Source organism: Megalobrama amblycephala, linkage group LG2 (assembly GCF_018812025.1).
Source record: "Megalobrama amblycephala isolate DHTTF-2021 linkage group LG2, ASM1881202v1, whole genome shotgun sequence".
NCBI lineage: Eukaryota > Metazoa > Chordata > Actinopteri > Cypriniformes > Xenocyprididae > Megalobrama > Megalobrama amblycephala.
In genome coordinates, this window is record NC_063045.1 from 57,829,785 (window position 1) to 57,842,031 (window position 12,247).

The window sequence follows — 12,247 nt, forward strand, 5'->3', positions numbered from 1 at the left end:
AAGTATCATAATATTTGTTGATCACAGAGCATATGGAAAAATCCTGTTGGGATTTTGTCGACAAAACCAGTGTGATGCTTAACATGTCACCCGACAAAGTGACGTCATACCTGCACCATTCTATTTCGAAACAGTTATGACGTAACGAAGCCTTGTTTATTGAAATCACATGACTGATTCGAAACAGAAAGTTTCGATGCTCCATAAAGTCCAACTATGAATTGTTAAAATGTAACCTATTTAAATTACTATGAACTGCATAGGCCCAGCAATATGCAAAGTATTAAAATATATTTGATTTCAAATTAGCTTTGTATTTATGTCCCTCCAACTTTAAGCAAATACCTAATTTTCCATGTTAATACAGGACACCAAAGAAAGAAACTCACAATATTTATTGTGTAAACATTCTGCAAACATTTTTTAACCACATATACAAAAACATTATGTTTTACAACAGCAGTGCTATTCGCTTGAACTCTATGAGATTTCTAGGTAAAAATGTTGTCCGTATAGCACTGGAAGTGTCCGTAACCAGGTGTTTGGCAGAAAGGGAGGCTTAAAGCAACTCATCCAGCAAGTTTCCCGGGCTGTGCGTTTGTCCCAAAGCAGCGCTGATGGGGTTGTCGTTACACATGGGACATGAACATCTCACCTCCAGCCACTTCACCAAACACCTGGTAAGACAAAACATCTGAACCGCTATCCTGAAACTAGTCTGGCTGTTACAGTTCGGAGGCCCAGGCTGTGTTGAGCCTCTTTTCTTCAATGGCATTAACATGATAAAAGGCAGCAGAGGGATTTACCTTTTGTGAAAGGAGTGTTGGCATGGTAACACTCCAAGCTCATCTTTTGTCCTGAAGTCCTCCAAACAGACGGCACATGTTAACTGAGAAACACGAGAGGGAAAGTCAGAAGAGTTTCAAAACTTCCCAAATAGTCAAAGACAGAAAAGTTTTTACCCCATGTGTGTGTAACCGTGTTGTTTCATCTTTAAATACGACCTGTAATGTAAAACATAGAACATTCGTCTTTTGTTTTAAATGATAGTGCAACAAAAAGTATTTAGACACTTAAAAATGTCTGAATGTCATTGCATCAAATAAAAAAATAACAGCAAGTGTCATGTATTTGAAACAGCACAAAGAATACATTTGACAAAGAGAAGTTTGTAAATGAGGTCAAAAAGTAGGCTATAGAGTGGATGATGAATAAGGTGATGATTTAAGATCAATTCCATGACTTTTCCAAGTCTAGAAACCTTTTAAAATTCCCTCATATCCAGATTTTCCAAGACCATGAGAATTGTATATAATCCAAATAATTGTGTGCGGTATTTTCACACATTTCTTTTCAATTTCAGCATGTTTGCGCAAGAGAGAATTCTGGATCTTAGGGTGCACTGACACGACAATGATGTACTAAAAACAGAAAAGTTTTTCATTTGCATTTTTCACATACAGACGACAATGTTGTCAAAACGATCCCCGTTGACATGGATCCACGAAAACGACTAAAAAAAGCTGTATTATGCTGCCAGGCCAGTAGTTGGCGATGTCACTTTGTAAAGAAGCACTACACACCTATAGACTGAACGTGAAATACAAATGCGCAAGACGTCGCTTTGTTTTCACAAATTCACGTTTTTGTTGTTTACACGGAGATGATAACGGTATTGTTTTCAAAAACTTGCATTTTGGGGCTGTTTACACGACACCGTTTTTGGGGCTTGAATACACAATCTTTTGAAAACAGGTTCATGCATATTACAGGTTTAGTCTAGACTGGGTGAACCCAGCCTGATCTGCCGGCGATTTGATTTCGCCCGGCAACACAGTCTGGAAACCTGTACATTCATTTCTTGCTCGCTATTGGCGGGTATAACACGATGACGAAGCGACGGCAAGCAGCTTTTTGTTTACATTGAACATGGCGGCCACCGAAGCGCAGCAACCAGTTGATGCTGCTGTTGATGCTGTTTTAAAAGATTTCAAAGGGAAGAACAGAGACTTGCCCTGGAACAATTCATAAAAAAGAAGGATGTGTTTGCCTTACTACTGACCGGCTTTGGTAAAAGCCTAATTTACCAGCTAGCCCCGCTGCAAAGTACATCACCCGGATCGTTGATCTGATTGGTTGAAGGACTATCCAATTGCGTGAATAATGCTCGTTGATCACGCCTCTTGTGCAGTAGAAAATACATAGCAGACTCTCCAGACCAATGTTCAATTTTAAATTGAGCTTGGTCTGGTGATAGCCAGACAAGGTTTAGTCTATTGGCATGCAGGTTTTGCGCGAGTGCTCTGTAAAATAACGGAGTGTCAATTTAAATAGCGTCCCTTGTTGGCAAACGTCATTTACACTATCTCCGCCCACCAATGTCTGGTCGGGACACTCAAGTTTTAAAAAAGACGCACAGAATTTAACATCTTCAGTGACGCAGCGGTAGTGAGCAAGGCCCCTAAACCCGGTTTTTAACGCGATCGAATCCACCTTTTGCAGAGCACACATTTTTTTTCCCAAAAAATTAAAATAACATTCTAAAAGTGAAAATAAACTGCGAACGAGTGTTTAATAATATTAAAAGTGTTTATTGGGTAGGGTTAGAGTTTTTTTCATTCTCCCAATAAGGTAGCATCCATTTAATACTTTTAATAAATATAATCATTTGCACTATGATATTATTGCATCATCTTAATGTACAAAATTATTGAGGTGCAAATAGTATCTGCCAATATAAAGTATAGATAGCATCTAAGTACTATTTACTCTTATTGCAAATAACTGATTTACATGGTGTAAATAGAATGTATCGCTATTTTCACCTAGTGTAAATTGCATATCGCCAAGAAAATGCTGCTATTGTCACTTAGTGCAAATAGTCGCTGTCGAAAATAAGGCCTATGTACGTAGGTGAGTAGTGTGACATTGCCAACTACTGACCTGGCATGCATGATACAACATTTTTAGTCGTTTTCACTTATCCGTGTGAACGGGGAACGTTTTGACATCTATAAAAAGAAAAAACGTTTCTGTTATTTTTTACACCGTTGTTGTGTAAATGTACCCTTTGAAACCCATAAATGAATAGCCAAAATGCATAAAAAGTCTTCAGTTTTTAGTTGAAAATGGTATCGTGTAAACGCCCCCCTTAAAAAAAAAAAATAGACGATTAATGTGATTCTCTCCAGCTGTGGTTCCTCGGACAGAACAGCTGTGTGAGCCTGAGGAGAACTGACTTCATACAGCTACTGAAAATCACCAAAACACCAGCTGATCAAACACACTGAGACTTCAAACATGAAGAAGAGTGATATTAGCAAAGAGAAAAACCCTGCAGTATCTGAGACACCCAGGTACAGACATTTTTAAGTGTGACGTAAGTATCAAATACTTTTTGATGTTATAATTTATGATATAACCTCACATCACACACTCACCATCTTGTATCCGGCTCTCACATTCCGAGCCTGATGTCTCAATTTACTGCAAAGAGAAAATGCATAAGGTTTTTAAAAGTGTAAAAAAAACAAAAACATAATGGAGATATAATTCATTTTGTTTAAGTGTTAACAATGAGATTATGTGGTTCTTATAATCAATTAACACTGCTTTTTTTATTTTTTACAAGATGGACAAAATTTGTCACCAAAAAAGTCATTCGGTTTAACCAAAATTTCGGTTTTGCTGAATGACACTTTTGGTTATACCGAATGACAATATTTTCAAAAATTGCTAACAGGCTGATATCTAGCTAGTTAGCTAGCTAGATATCAGGACAATCAAACATTTTATATTTAGTACAAGTTTTTTTTAAATATTACAACATATTCCATGTTTTATAGTTGTACCGAATGACCTAATGTTTCAGGACATGTGTATGAGCAAGTGAAAACATGAATTTTTCAAATAGTTAAGAGAGAGTCAGTTACTTTGATTTATGACCATGTGGTCCTGTGCAGGAGTCTGAATGATGTCACATCCTGTCACGTGATATTGAACGCATGACTTGATCCAAAATGGTCCCTTTATACTGGTTACTCCGAATGACATCAATAAAATTCATTTTTCCGGACACACTTTCTCATAACAAAGCAACGACTTCTACACATAATTTTAATACCATTTTGCACTATGTTAATATATGATGTTATAAAATCATTCCAGAATAAAAAATATATACATTTATTACATTTTAAGATATTTTAATCACAAATGAAATGGCTGTATTGGCCTTTGGACGGTTAAAGCGAATGACCTTTTGACACTTCAAAATCTTTAAAATGCCTTTATATGTAGCAAAATATAATTAGAACCTCTGGATTCAATAAAAGAGATCTAGTTGTACTACCTTACATACTTTGGATGTCATATCATTGTTTTATACTATTAAATATTTTTATTTAAATATAAAAAATATGTATACAAATTGTATATTTCAATTAAAATACTTATATTGAACAATAATTATAAAATTAATAAATAATATATTAATTTGTATATATATATATATATATATATATATATATATATATATATATATATACACACACACATATAGTGTGTGTGTGTGTGTGTGTCTATCTATGTCTCTATCTAGACATCAGTTTGGCAGTAACAAGCAATGGTTGTGCTGTGTAGTATGTTGTATGTTTCTAAACCACACAAATTTAGCCTGGGAAGGTTTTCATCTCTCTGTGTTTGACATAACATTAGCCAAAAGCCTTTGGTCAAAAATAGCATCTTGAACAAAAAGCGTGGAGATACAATCTAGTGCTGAATTGTTCGAGTTCGGAAGCGCGTGAGGCCACAGGAAGTCCTTTCTGTCATTCTGTCACAGCAGTTATTTACAGGAGAGCCCTGATGAAGTCCAGCGACAAACTACACTTCTGTAAACATGATCCCAGATCCGCATAATCCGAGCTAACAGTCCTGACAAACCATTAAATGATATACTACAGTAACACTTACCTTATAAAGAAGCAGCAGAATATCAAGCTTAAGACAAAGATAAATATCCCAGTGCCAAAGATGACCACATAGATGTTGAGAGGGAGTTCCTGAGAGGTCACTGGAGGCATGGTGCTTTAAATATCAGTCATTTCCTGAAGATGGAGAAGCCCTGAAAAAAGTCAGGACAGTTCATATCATTTACGGGAAGCCTAAGTGATTGTTTTGTGCGATATAACAATACGAGGTTAAACCAATATAGTCAATTTTAAAAACAGAAATGATTGGAAAGGCTGTAAAGATCTTTAAATCGATTTTTAAAAATAGTTTTTACAGTTTTATTTTATTTATTTATTTATTTATTTTTTAAATCTATTGATCTGAAAGATAGCCTAAAGTAGGAAAAAAAAAACATTTACAATGTGATTAAATAATTTAAAATAATAATAATAATAATAATCTCACCATTATAAACAGGCTCCGAGGTGTTTTCAGTGTTCATTCTTCATACTCAGATTTGTTGGTTCTCACGCGCCAACCTCCAAATGACTCAAAAAAATCACTGACACTTTAGGCACATCTACAGTATCGAGAGTCTGTAAATGTTAATAAAATAATATTCCGTCTGGAACACGGAGATCAAACAATGTAACGGACCGCAGACAGACATAAATATCCACATGCGCGAGAAAACAATAAACCCCGCCTGTAATTCAGGGGGTGGAGCCCAAATATCAGATGATTCAGTGATTCACTTCTTTAAAAATTCCCCATATTCATCAAATCAAATTGCATTCATATAAAATGTAGTAATAATATAGTATTTTTAATTATATTAGTCTATCTAAACACCTCGAGAGTACATAAAAAGTTGCATGAATAGCTCTTAAAATATTTAAAACATTCATCATAAACATTTCTCATCCCAAGTAATTTATTTTAAGTAAAAATGTTTAGTTCACAGCCAAAGTCTCCTAATTGTGTTTTCCAAACTCTGCAAAATCTACATTTCTAAGTTATCTAAAAATGGCTTTGTAGTAATAAGCCAGAAGAAAATGCAGGAGGCATGTTTAGACAGAAATATTATTAGGTTAATGGCAAATTTGGGACAAAGGCTTTTAAGTGTTTGTATCCTGGGCGCTGCTCATGCTGACTGACTCAGATGGTTATTTGTTCACACCCTGCTAACACGTCTGACATTAGACACTGAAGATTCATTTAATATTTAAGACAAGCTGGGAGAGTTTTCCTGCTCATTGCATGACTTTAAGACAGTTATGAAGGGTTATTAAATTCAAACCATTGCCAATTTTCAGTTTTGTTCCATTTCTCATTAACCAGAGCACTCAACTATGGTGTTGGGATTAAAAAAATGGAAAATGGACTTAATGCACAACAAATCTTATGTCAAAAATAATATGTCAAATGTGCCAGGATGATGGTAGAAATGTTTTGTTTTAATATATTATTGTATTCCTTTTTAACTACATAATTGATTCATTTATTCTATAATTGTAAGTATGTCTGTTTATTAGTCCATTTGTAGTTTCTTTTCAAACATTTTCAAATAATTGATTGCTTTAGTTCTCTATGCTTCAACACCAGCTCCCATATTCACAGACAAACAGCCCTAAACATTCAGTGATTCTGTGTGAAAATTCAGCCCTGCTCTCTGACAAACAAGACTTTAACAAAGGTTAAACAACACCACAGTGCAACATTCAGACAACATGCCTTCGAAATTCTCCAGTCAACCTTCAAAGGGACCGTAAGGACAAAGTTCATATTTCACTAGTCATTTTCCTTGTGAACATTTCATCATCATGAAATTCAAAACATTTGCAAGGTGTCTTAAATGCACTACATGAATGAATTGGCCACATGGAGGCGCTATAATGTTTTAATGTTAATGCTTATATGCATTATGGGTTCAACATGTTCCTGGGTCAACATTTTTTGTTGACATGGAACAACATTCAAATCAATCAGATTTGAGGGACAAGTTTACAGATTATGTCAAGTTTAGGCTTAAAATCATGAATTGTTGCTTCTACATCAGTGTTATTCATCTATCATTTCCCTCTGATTTTTGGGATAACTTATGGGTAGGGTTAGGTTTAGGGGTAGGAATAGAGTTAAGACTAAATTTTCAGACTAGAATGTTGTTCCAGGATCAACAAAATATGTTAACCCAGGAACGCATCTACAGGTAACTCAGCAATATCAGGAGGTGCTGCTTATATAGGTCCAGTGTGGACTAGAATCTTAATTCAGTTTTTCACTTTGAGTCTTGAGTTCATTCCCACAATCCTGCATTTATCTCCATCAAGCATAAAAAACAAATAAATAAACTAGTTTACACAAAGCTTTTTATTCTTCTCAATATGACATAAAATAGTGGCATATTTCTGGGCTACATTTTTGTTTTTAAGTGCCATAAAATAAATCACCAATACATATGGCTGTTTCTCATGAAACAGTCGGGTTCCGGAAGTAAAAACTCCATTAATTTTCTCCATAGGGAAATGGATTTTGATCAATAACTTATAAACCTTTAAAGATAGACCTACTAAAGTGAGATCCGAGGTTGTTAATCAGTGGTATTTGCTCTGCTTTAGTCGTCAGCCCGCACTATTTCAACTTATTCTTAAAACAATCTAAGCACTGCGAAGTCAATGTCATTGATAGATCAGTGGTTGTTCTCCCTATATGCTCTCAAAATACTAAAATATTTGTATTTATGTGCATATTTTGCAATAAACTTAAAATATATTGTTTTTATAGTCAACATTTTAAATGAGTAGCTTATAATTCGATTTTACATTTTGCAATGCTTCATGGGATTAGTTCTTTCCCCTCAGTAATGTCATTAAGTACACGATCTTGTATGTATCTTTGTATTTTTGTTTGATTTTCAAATGCTTTTTTGCTTCAAATTAAAGTTTATAATGTTATGATTAACCTCATAGCTGATTAGCTTTTAGCTTGGTTCATGGCCTATAATGCTTTAACAAAGACTTAAAAAAAAAAATCCCTTTCAGCGAAATGCTGTCAAACAAATAATCGCGCTTAATCGCATACAAACTAAAAGTTTGAGTTTGCATAATATATGTCTGAGTACTGTGTGTAATTATTATGTATATATAAATACAAACACATTCATGTATATATATTTGAGAAATATTTACAAGTATTTGTATTTATTTATATTTTTATATAATTTATATTATATATAAATAAAAATATTTTGTATATATTTCTCTTAAATATATACATTAATTTGTGTGTATTTATATATATACATATTAATTACACACAGTTCTCAGACATATATTATGCAAACTCAAACTTTTATTTTGTATGCGATTAATCGTTTGACAGCCCTAATTATGTGTCATAAGAAATCGAGTTCTCCCAGGAATCGGGTCTCCTTTAGGACCCAGGCAATAATGCCTGATCAAAAGTTGTTATTGTGATGTCTTGACTAATTATAACCTATTTTACTCTTGTATGATGTTTATTACATTAAGTGCACAAACAACATGTAACAACAATATTTGTTGCAAAGTTTGTGAAAAGAAAGAAAGACAAAAATTAAAACCATTTTGCTAGAGATAAAACTATTTTAAACAGTTACACGTAAACAGGTTGGAACTTTCTTTTTTTTTTTTTTTGATTCAGCACAAAAGCAACTCTTTGCAAAAATGAAATAATGTTTATTAGATTTCATATGCATTATAAATAAAATAACAACATCATGATTTTTACAAACTCCCCAGTTTGTCTCTGGCTGCACGTTCCCGTTCAACGCAGAAATTTGGTCCAAAACAAGTTTAATCTCTGAGTGATCGACACTTGTTCTTAAGACACAAACTGGTGTGTGGTTCAGCTCCACGTACAGTGGAAGGGATTGGCAGTCCTGGCAGTATTTAGCTCCAGCCGTTGCAGTGGTTGGAAGATGTTACGACGACCAACACATACACAAATACAGTAAACAGCTGTCCCCAATGATACAAATGTACAGAAATGACAATAATACTAGCACACTGTAATTGATACAGCTACAGTTGGTACATTGTACTGCACTTGAGGATTTGCTGGATTTGTAAGTACAAGAAGGTTGCACTTGTTGTGTAGCTACCATATTTTACAATACCATACAAAACAAGTTAAAAGAGACGACTTGTATAACTTGAAACGTGTAGAATACTTCACATGACATCTTTTTTTTGTAGTATTTATACAAACAAAAGCACACATCAATGATTAATCAAACAAGTTAATATGTAACAAAACTGACTGCAATTTGCATATAGTCACATGTACACTTGAGTTTAGAGTTCAGAGTTTTGTGTTGAATGTGATCAGCTACATTACCTTCATTAAAAGACACTTGAGACATCGGCTTTTAAATGCAAAACGAATCATTTCTATTATAACTATAACACTGCACCTATAACAAGACATTTTTGAATTTGGGGTTAAAACTATGAGCCGTGCTTCATAAGACAATCTGGCCATCAAAATATTCGAGTGGTTGTTACGTGTTCTGGATGGTCACTATGGCAATATTATGGGGTATATTGTTCTGGGTTGTTGCTAGGGTTACTAGGGTGTTATGAGGGGATGCTTATGGAAGCTTGTTTTCACCATGGAATAAATTTTTATTTAAATATAAGTCTGTCTTTTTATTTCACAATTCTGACTTCTCACAATTGCGAGTTTACGTCACAAAACATCAGAACCGAGAGATATAAACTCAGAATTGTGAGTTTGAACTCATAATTATGACATTATAAACTCAATTCTTACTAGTGTTGTCAAAACTAACTTTTGAACCAAGTTACTGAAACTTTGAGCGCTGTTGAGCGGAATCTTAAACATATGGCGTTATTTTACTGTCAATTGTCGAGAGCACATTATTGTGACGCGAGAGCATATCAATGTAATGCGCGAGCGCAAATCTGTCCGCTCGCGCGCGGATTTCCTCTGCTCTCGCGCAAATCTGTCCGCTCGCGCGCAGTGCTCTCTTATGAACTGCCTCTCCTCTCGCTCAGATATTGCGTGTGCACGCTCAAACTGTTTCCTGCGTGCTCAAACGTGTCCTGCGCGCTCAAACTGCACATGTGCGCTCACGAATCTCTCCGTGCTCTTGCAGAAATTAATTTGCTTTTGGATTAAATGCTGTCAAAAGTTATAAACCAATCAGAAGAGACGACTGATCCATGAAAATGCTACGTGGAATCTTATTGGCTGAGAGTGAACTGCGCCTGGAATTCTTTCGACAAAAATATATATTTTATTTCTTTACAATTTAATAATATTTATCAAATGTAACCTAGTCTAACTGCATCACATTACAGGTCAAACCCCTATTTATCTAAACAAACAAACAAAAAATGTTTCTTAAAGTTATTGTGGTCATACGTTTTGTGTTGAATTTTTTTTTTTTTAAAATAGGTAACATTTTACAATATGTTTTTTATTTGTTAACATTAGTTAATGTATTATCTAACATGAACTAACAATGTGCAATACATTACTGTAATTATTAATCTTTGTTAACGTTAAAAATACAGCTGTTTGTTGGTTGTTTACTTCACAGTGCATTTAATAATGTTAACAAATACAACATTTGATTTTAATAACGTATTAGTAAATGTTGAAATTAACATTAACAAATATTAATAAATGCTGAAGAAGAGCAATTCATTATTAGTTAATGTTAACTAATGCAGTTAAATAATGTTAACGCAACCTTATTGTAAAGTATTACCAACAAACATCTTCTGATTTAAGACCGAACAAGATCAGGGTCAAATCGTCATTCCCTTAATACTTAATGTGGAGATCACATACCACCATAGTCAATTTCTTTTGAGGTCTGGTATAAAACATGACATACAAAAATACCTAAGCTCTTGTGTATGCACGATTAAGCAAAAGAACGCGATCTTATTCCTAAATGACAACGATTCGGTTATGTCTATTAAACGTTTTGAAATTACAATCATACCAGAATATTTAAACCTGCTTTTGCATTGCTGCTGAAAGCAGTGGTCATGTAAGCTATATGTTTTAAACAGCTTCACAAAGTGTTTTCAACAACATACTATTGCTACATCTGTGTTGCAAACATTAAATAATAATGCAAGTATTGCAATAACAATTTATAGTCTGAATATACACTGATTTCAGCAATTAAAATAAGTAGCTAAATGAATGTTGAAACTAATGTTGTTACACTGTTCTGCCAATAGGAGGTGACCAGTGACTGTTAAAATGTATTTGATGTATCAGAATGTATTTGATGTATCAGAATCATTAATTCCAGACCTCAAAAGAAATTGACTATGGTGGTATATGATTTGACCCTGATCTTGTTCGGTCTTAAATCAGAAGATGTTTGTTGGTAATACTTTACAATAAGGTTGCGTTAACATTATTTAACTGCATTAGTTAACATTAACTAATAATGAATTGCTCTTCTTCAGCATTTATTAATATTTGTTAATGTTAATTTCAACATTTACTAATACGTTATTAAAATCAAATGTTGTATTTGTTAACATTATTAAATGCACTGTGAAGTAAACAACCAACAAACAGCTGTATTTTTAACGTTAACAAAGATTAATAATTACAGTAATGTATTGCACATTGTTAGTTCATGTTAGATAATACATTAACTAATGTTAACAAATAAAAACCTTATTGTAAAATGTTACCTATTTTTTAAAAAAAAAATTTCAACACAAAACGTATGACCACAATAACTTTAAGAAACATTTTTTGTTTGTTTGTTTAGATAAATAGGGGTTTGACCTGTAATGTGATGCAGTTAGACTAGGTTACATTTGATAAATATTATTAAATTGTAAAGAAATAAAATATATATTTTTGTCGAAAGAATTCCAGGCGCAGTTCACTCTCAGCCAATAAGATTCCACGTAGCATTTTCATGGATCAGTCGTCTCTGATTGGTTTATAACTTTTGACAGCATTTAATCCAAAAGCAAATTAATTTCTGCAAGAGCACGGAGAGATTCGTGAGCGCACATGTGCAGTTTGAGCGCGCAGGACACGTTTGAGCACGCAGGAAACAGTTTGAGCGTGCACACGCAATATCTGAGCGAGAGGAGAGGCAGTTCATAAGAGAGCACTGTATATTTGAGCGCGCGCGTCCAGATTTGCGCAAGAGCAAAGGAAATCCGCGCGCGAGCGGACAGATTTGCGCGAGAGCAGAGGAAATCCGCGCGCGAGCGGACAGATTTGCGCGAGAGCAGAGGAAATCCGC

The 12,247-nt window shown here is 34.3% G+C and overlaps 1 protein-coding gene across 1 annotated transcript; it reads right to left on the reverse strand.

Annotated features, from left to right (window-relative positions):
• Positions 1-377: 377 nt before the first annotated feature.
• On the reverse strand, positions 378-5,684 carry LOC125262424 (RING finger protein 122-like). The gene is made up of 6 exons (XM_048181184.1): positions 5,416-5,684; positions 4,972-5,122; positions 3,441-3,486; positions 963-1,004; positions 807-889; positions 378-677 (listed from the first exon to the last, which is right to left on the reverse strand). Exons 2-6 carry the CDS (start codon positions 5,079-5,081, stop codon positions 560-562), a joined length of 399 nt encoding a protein of 132 aa, XP_048037141.1. The 5' UTR covers positions 5,082-5,122; positions 5,416-5,684; the 3' UTR covers positions 378-559.
• Between the last annotated feature and the right edge of the window lie 6,563 nt (positions 5,685-12,247).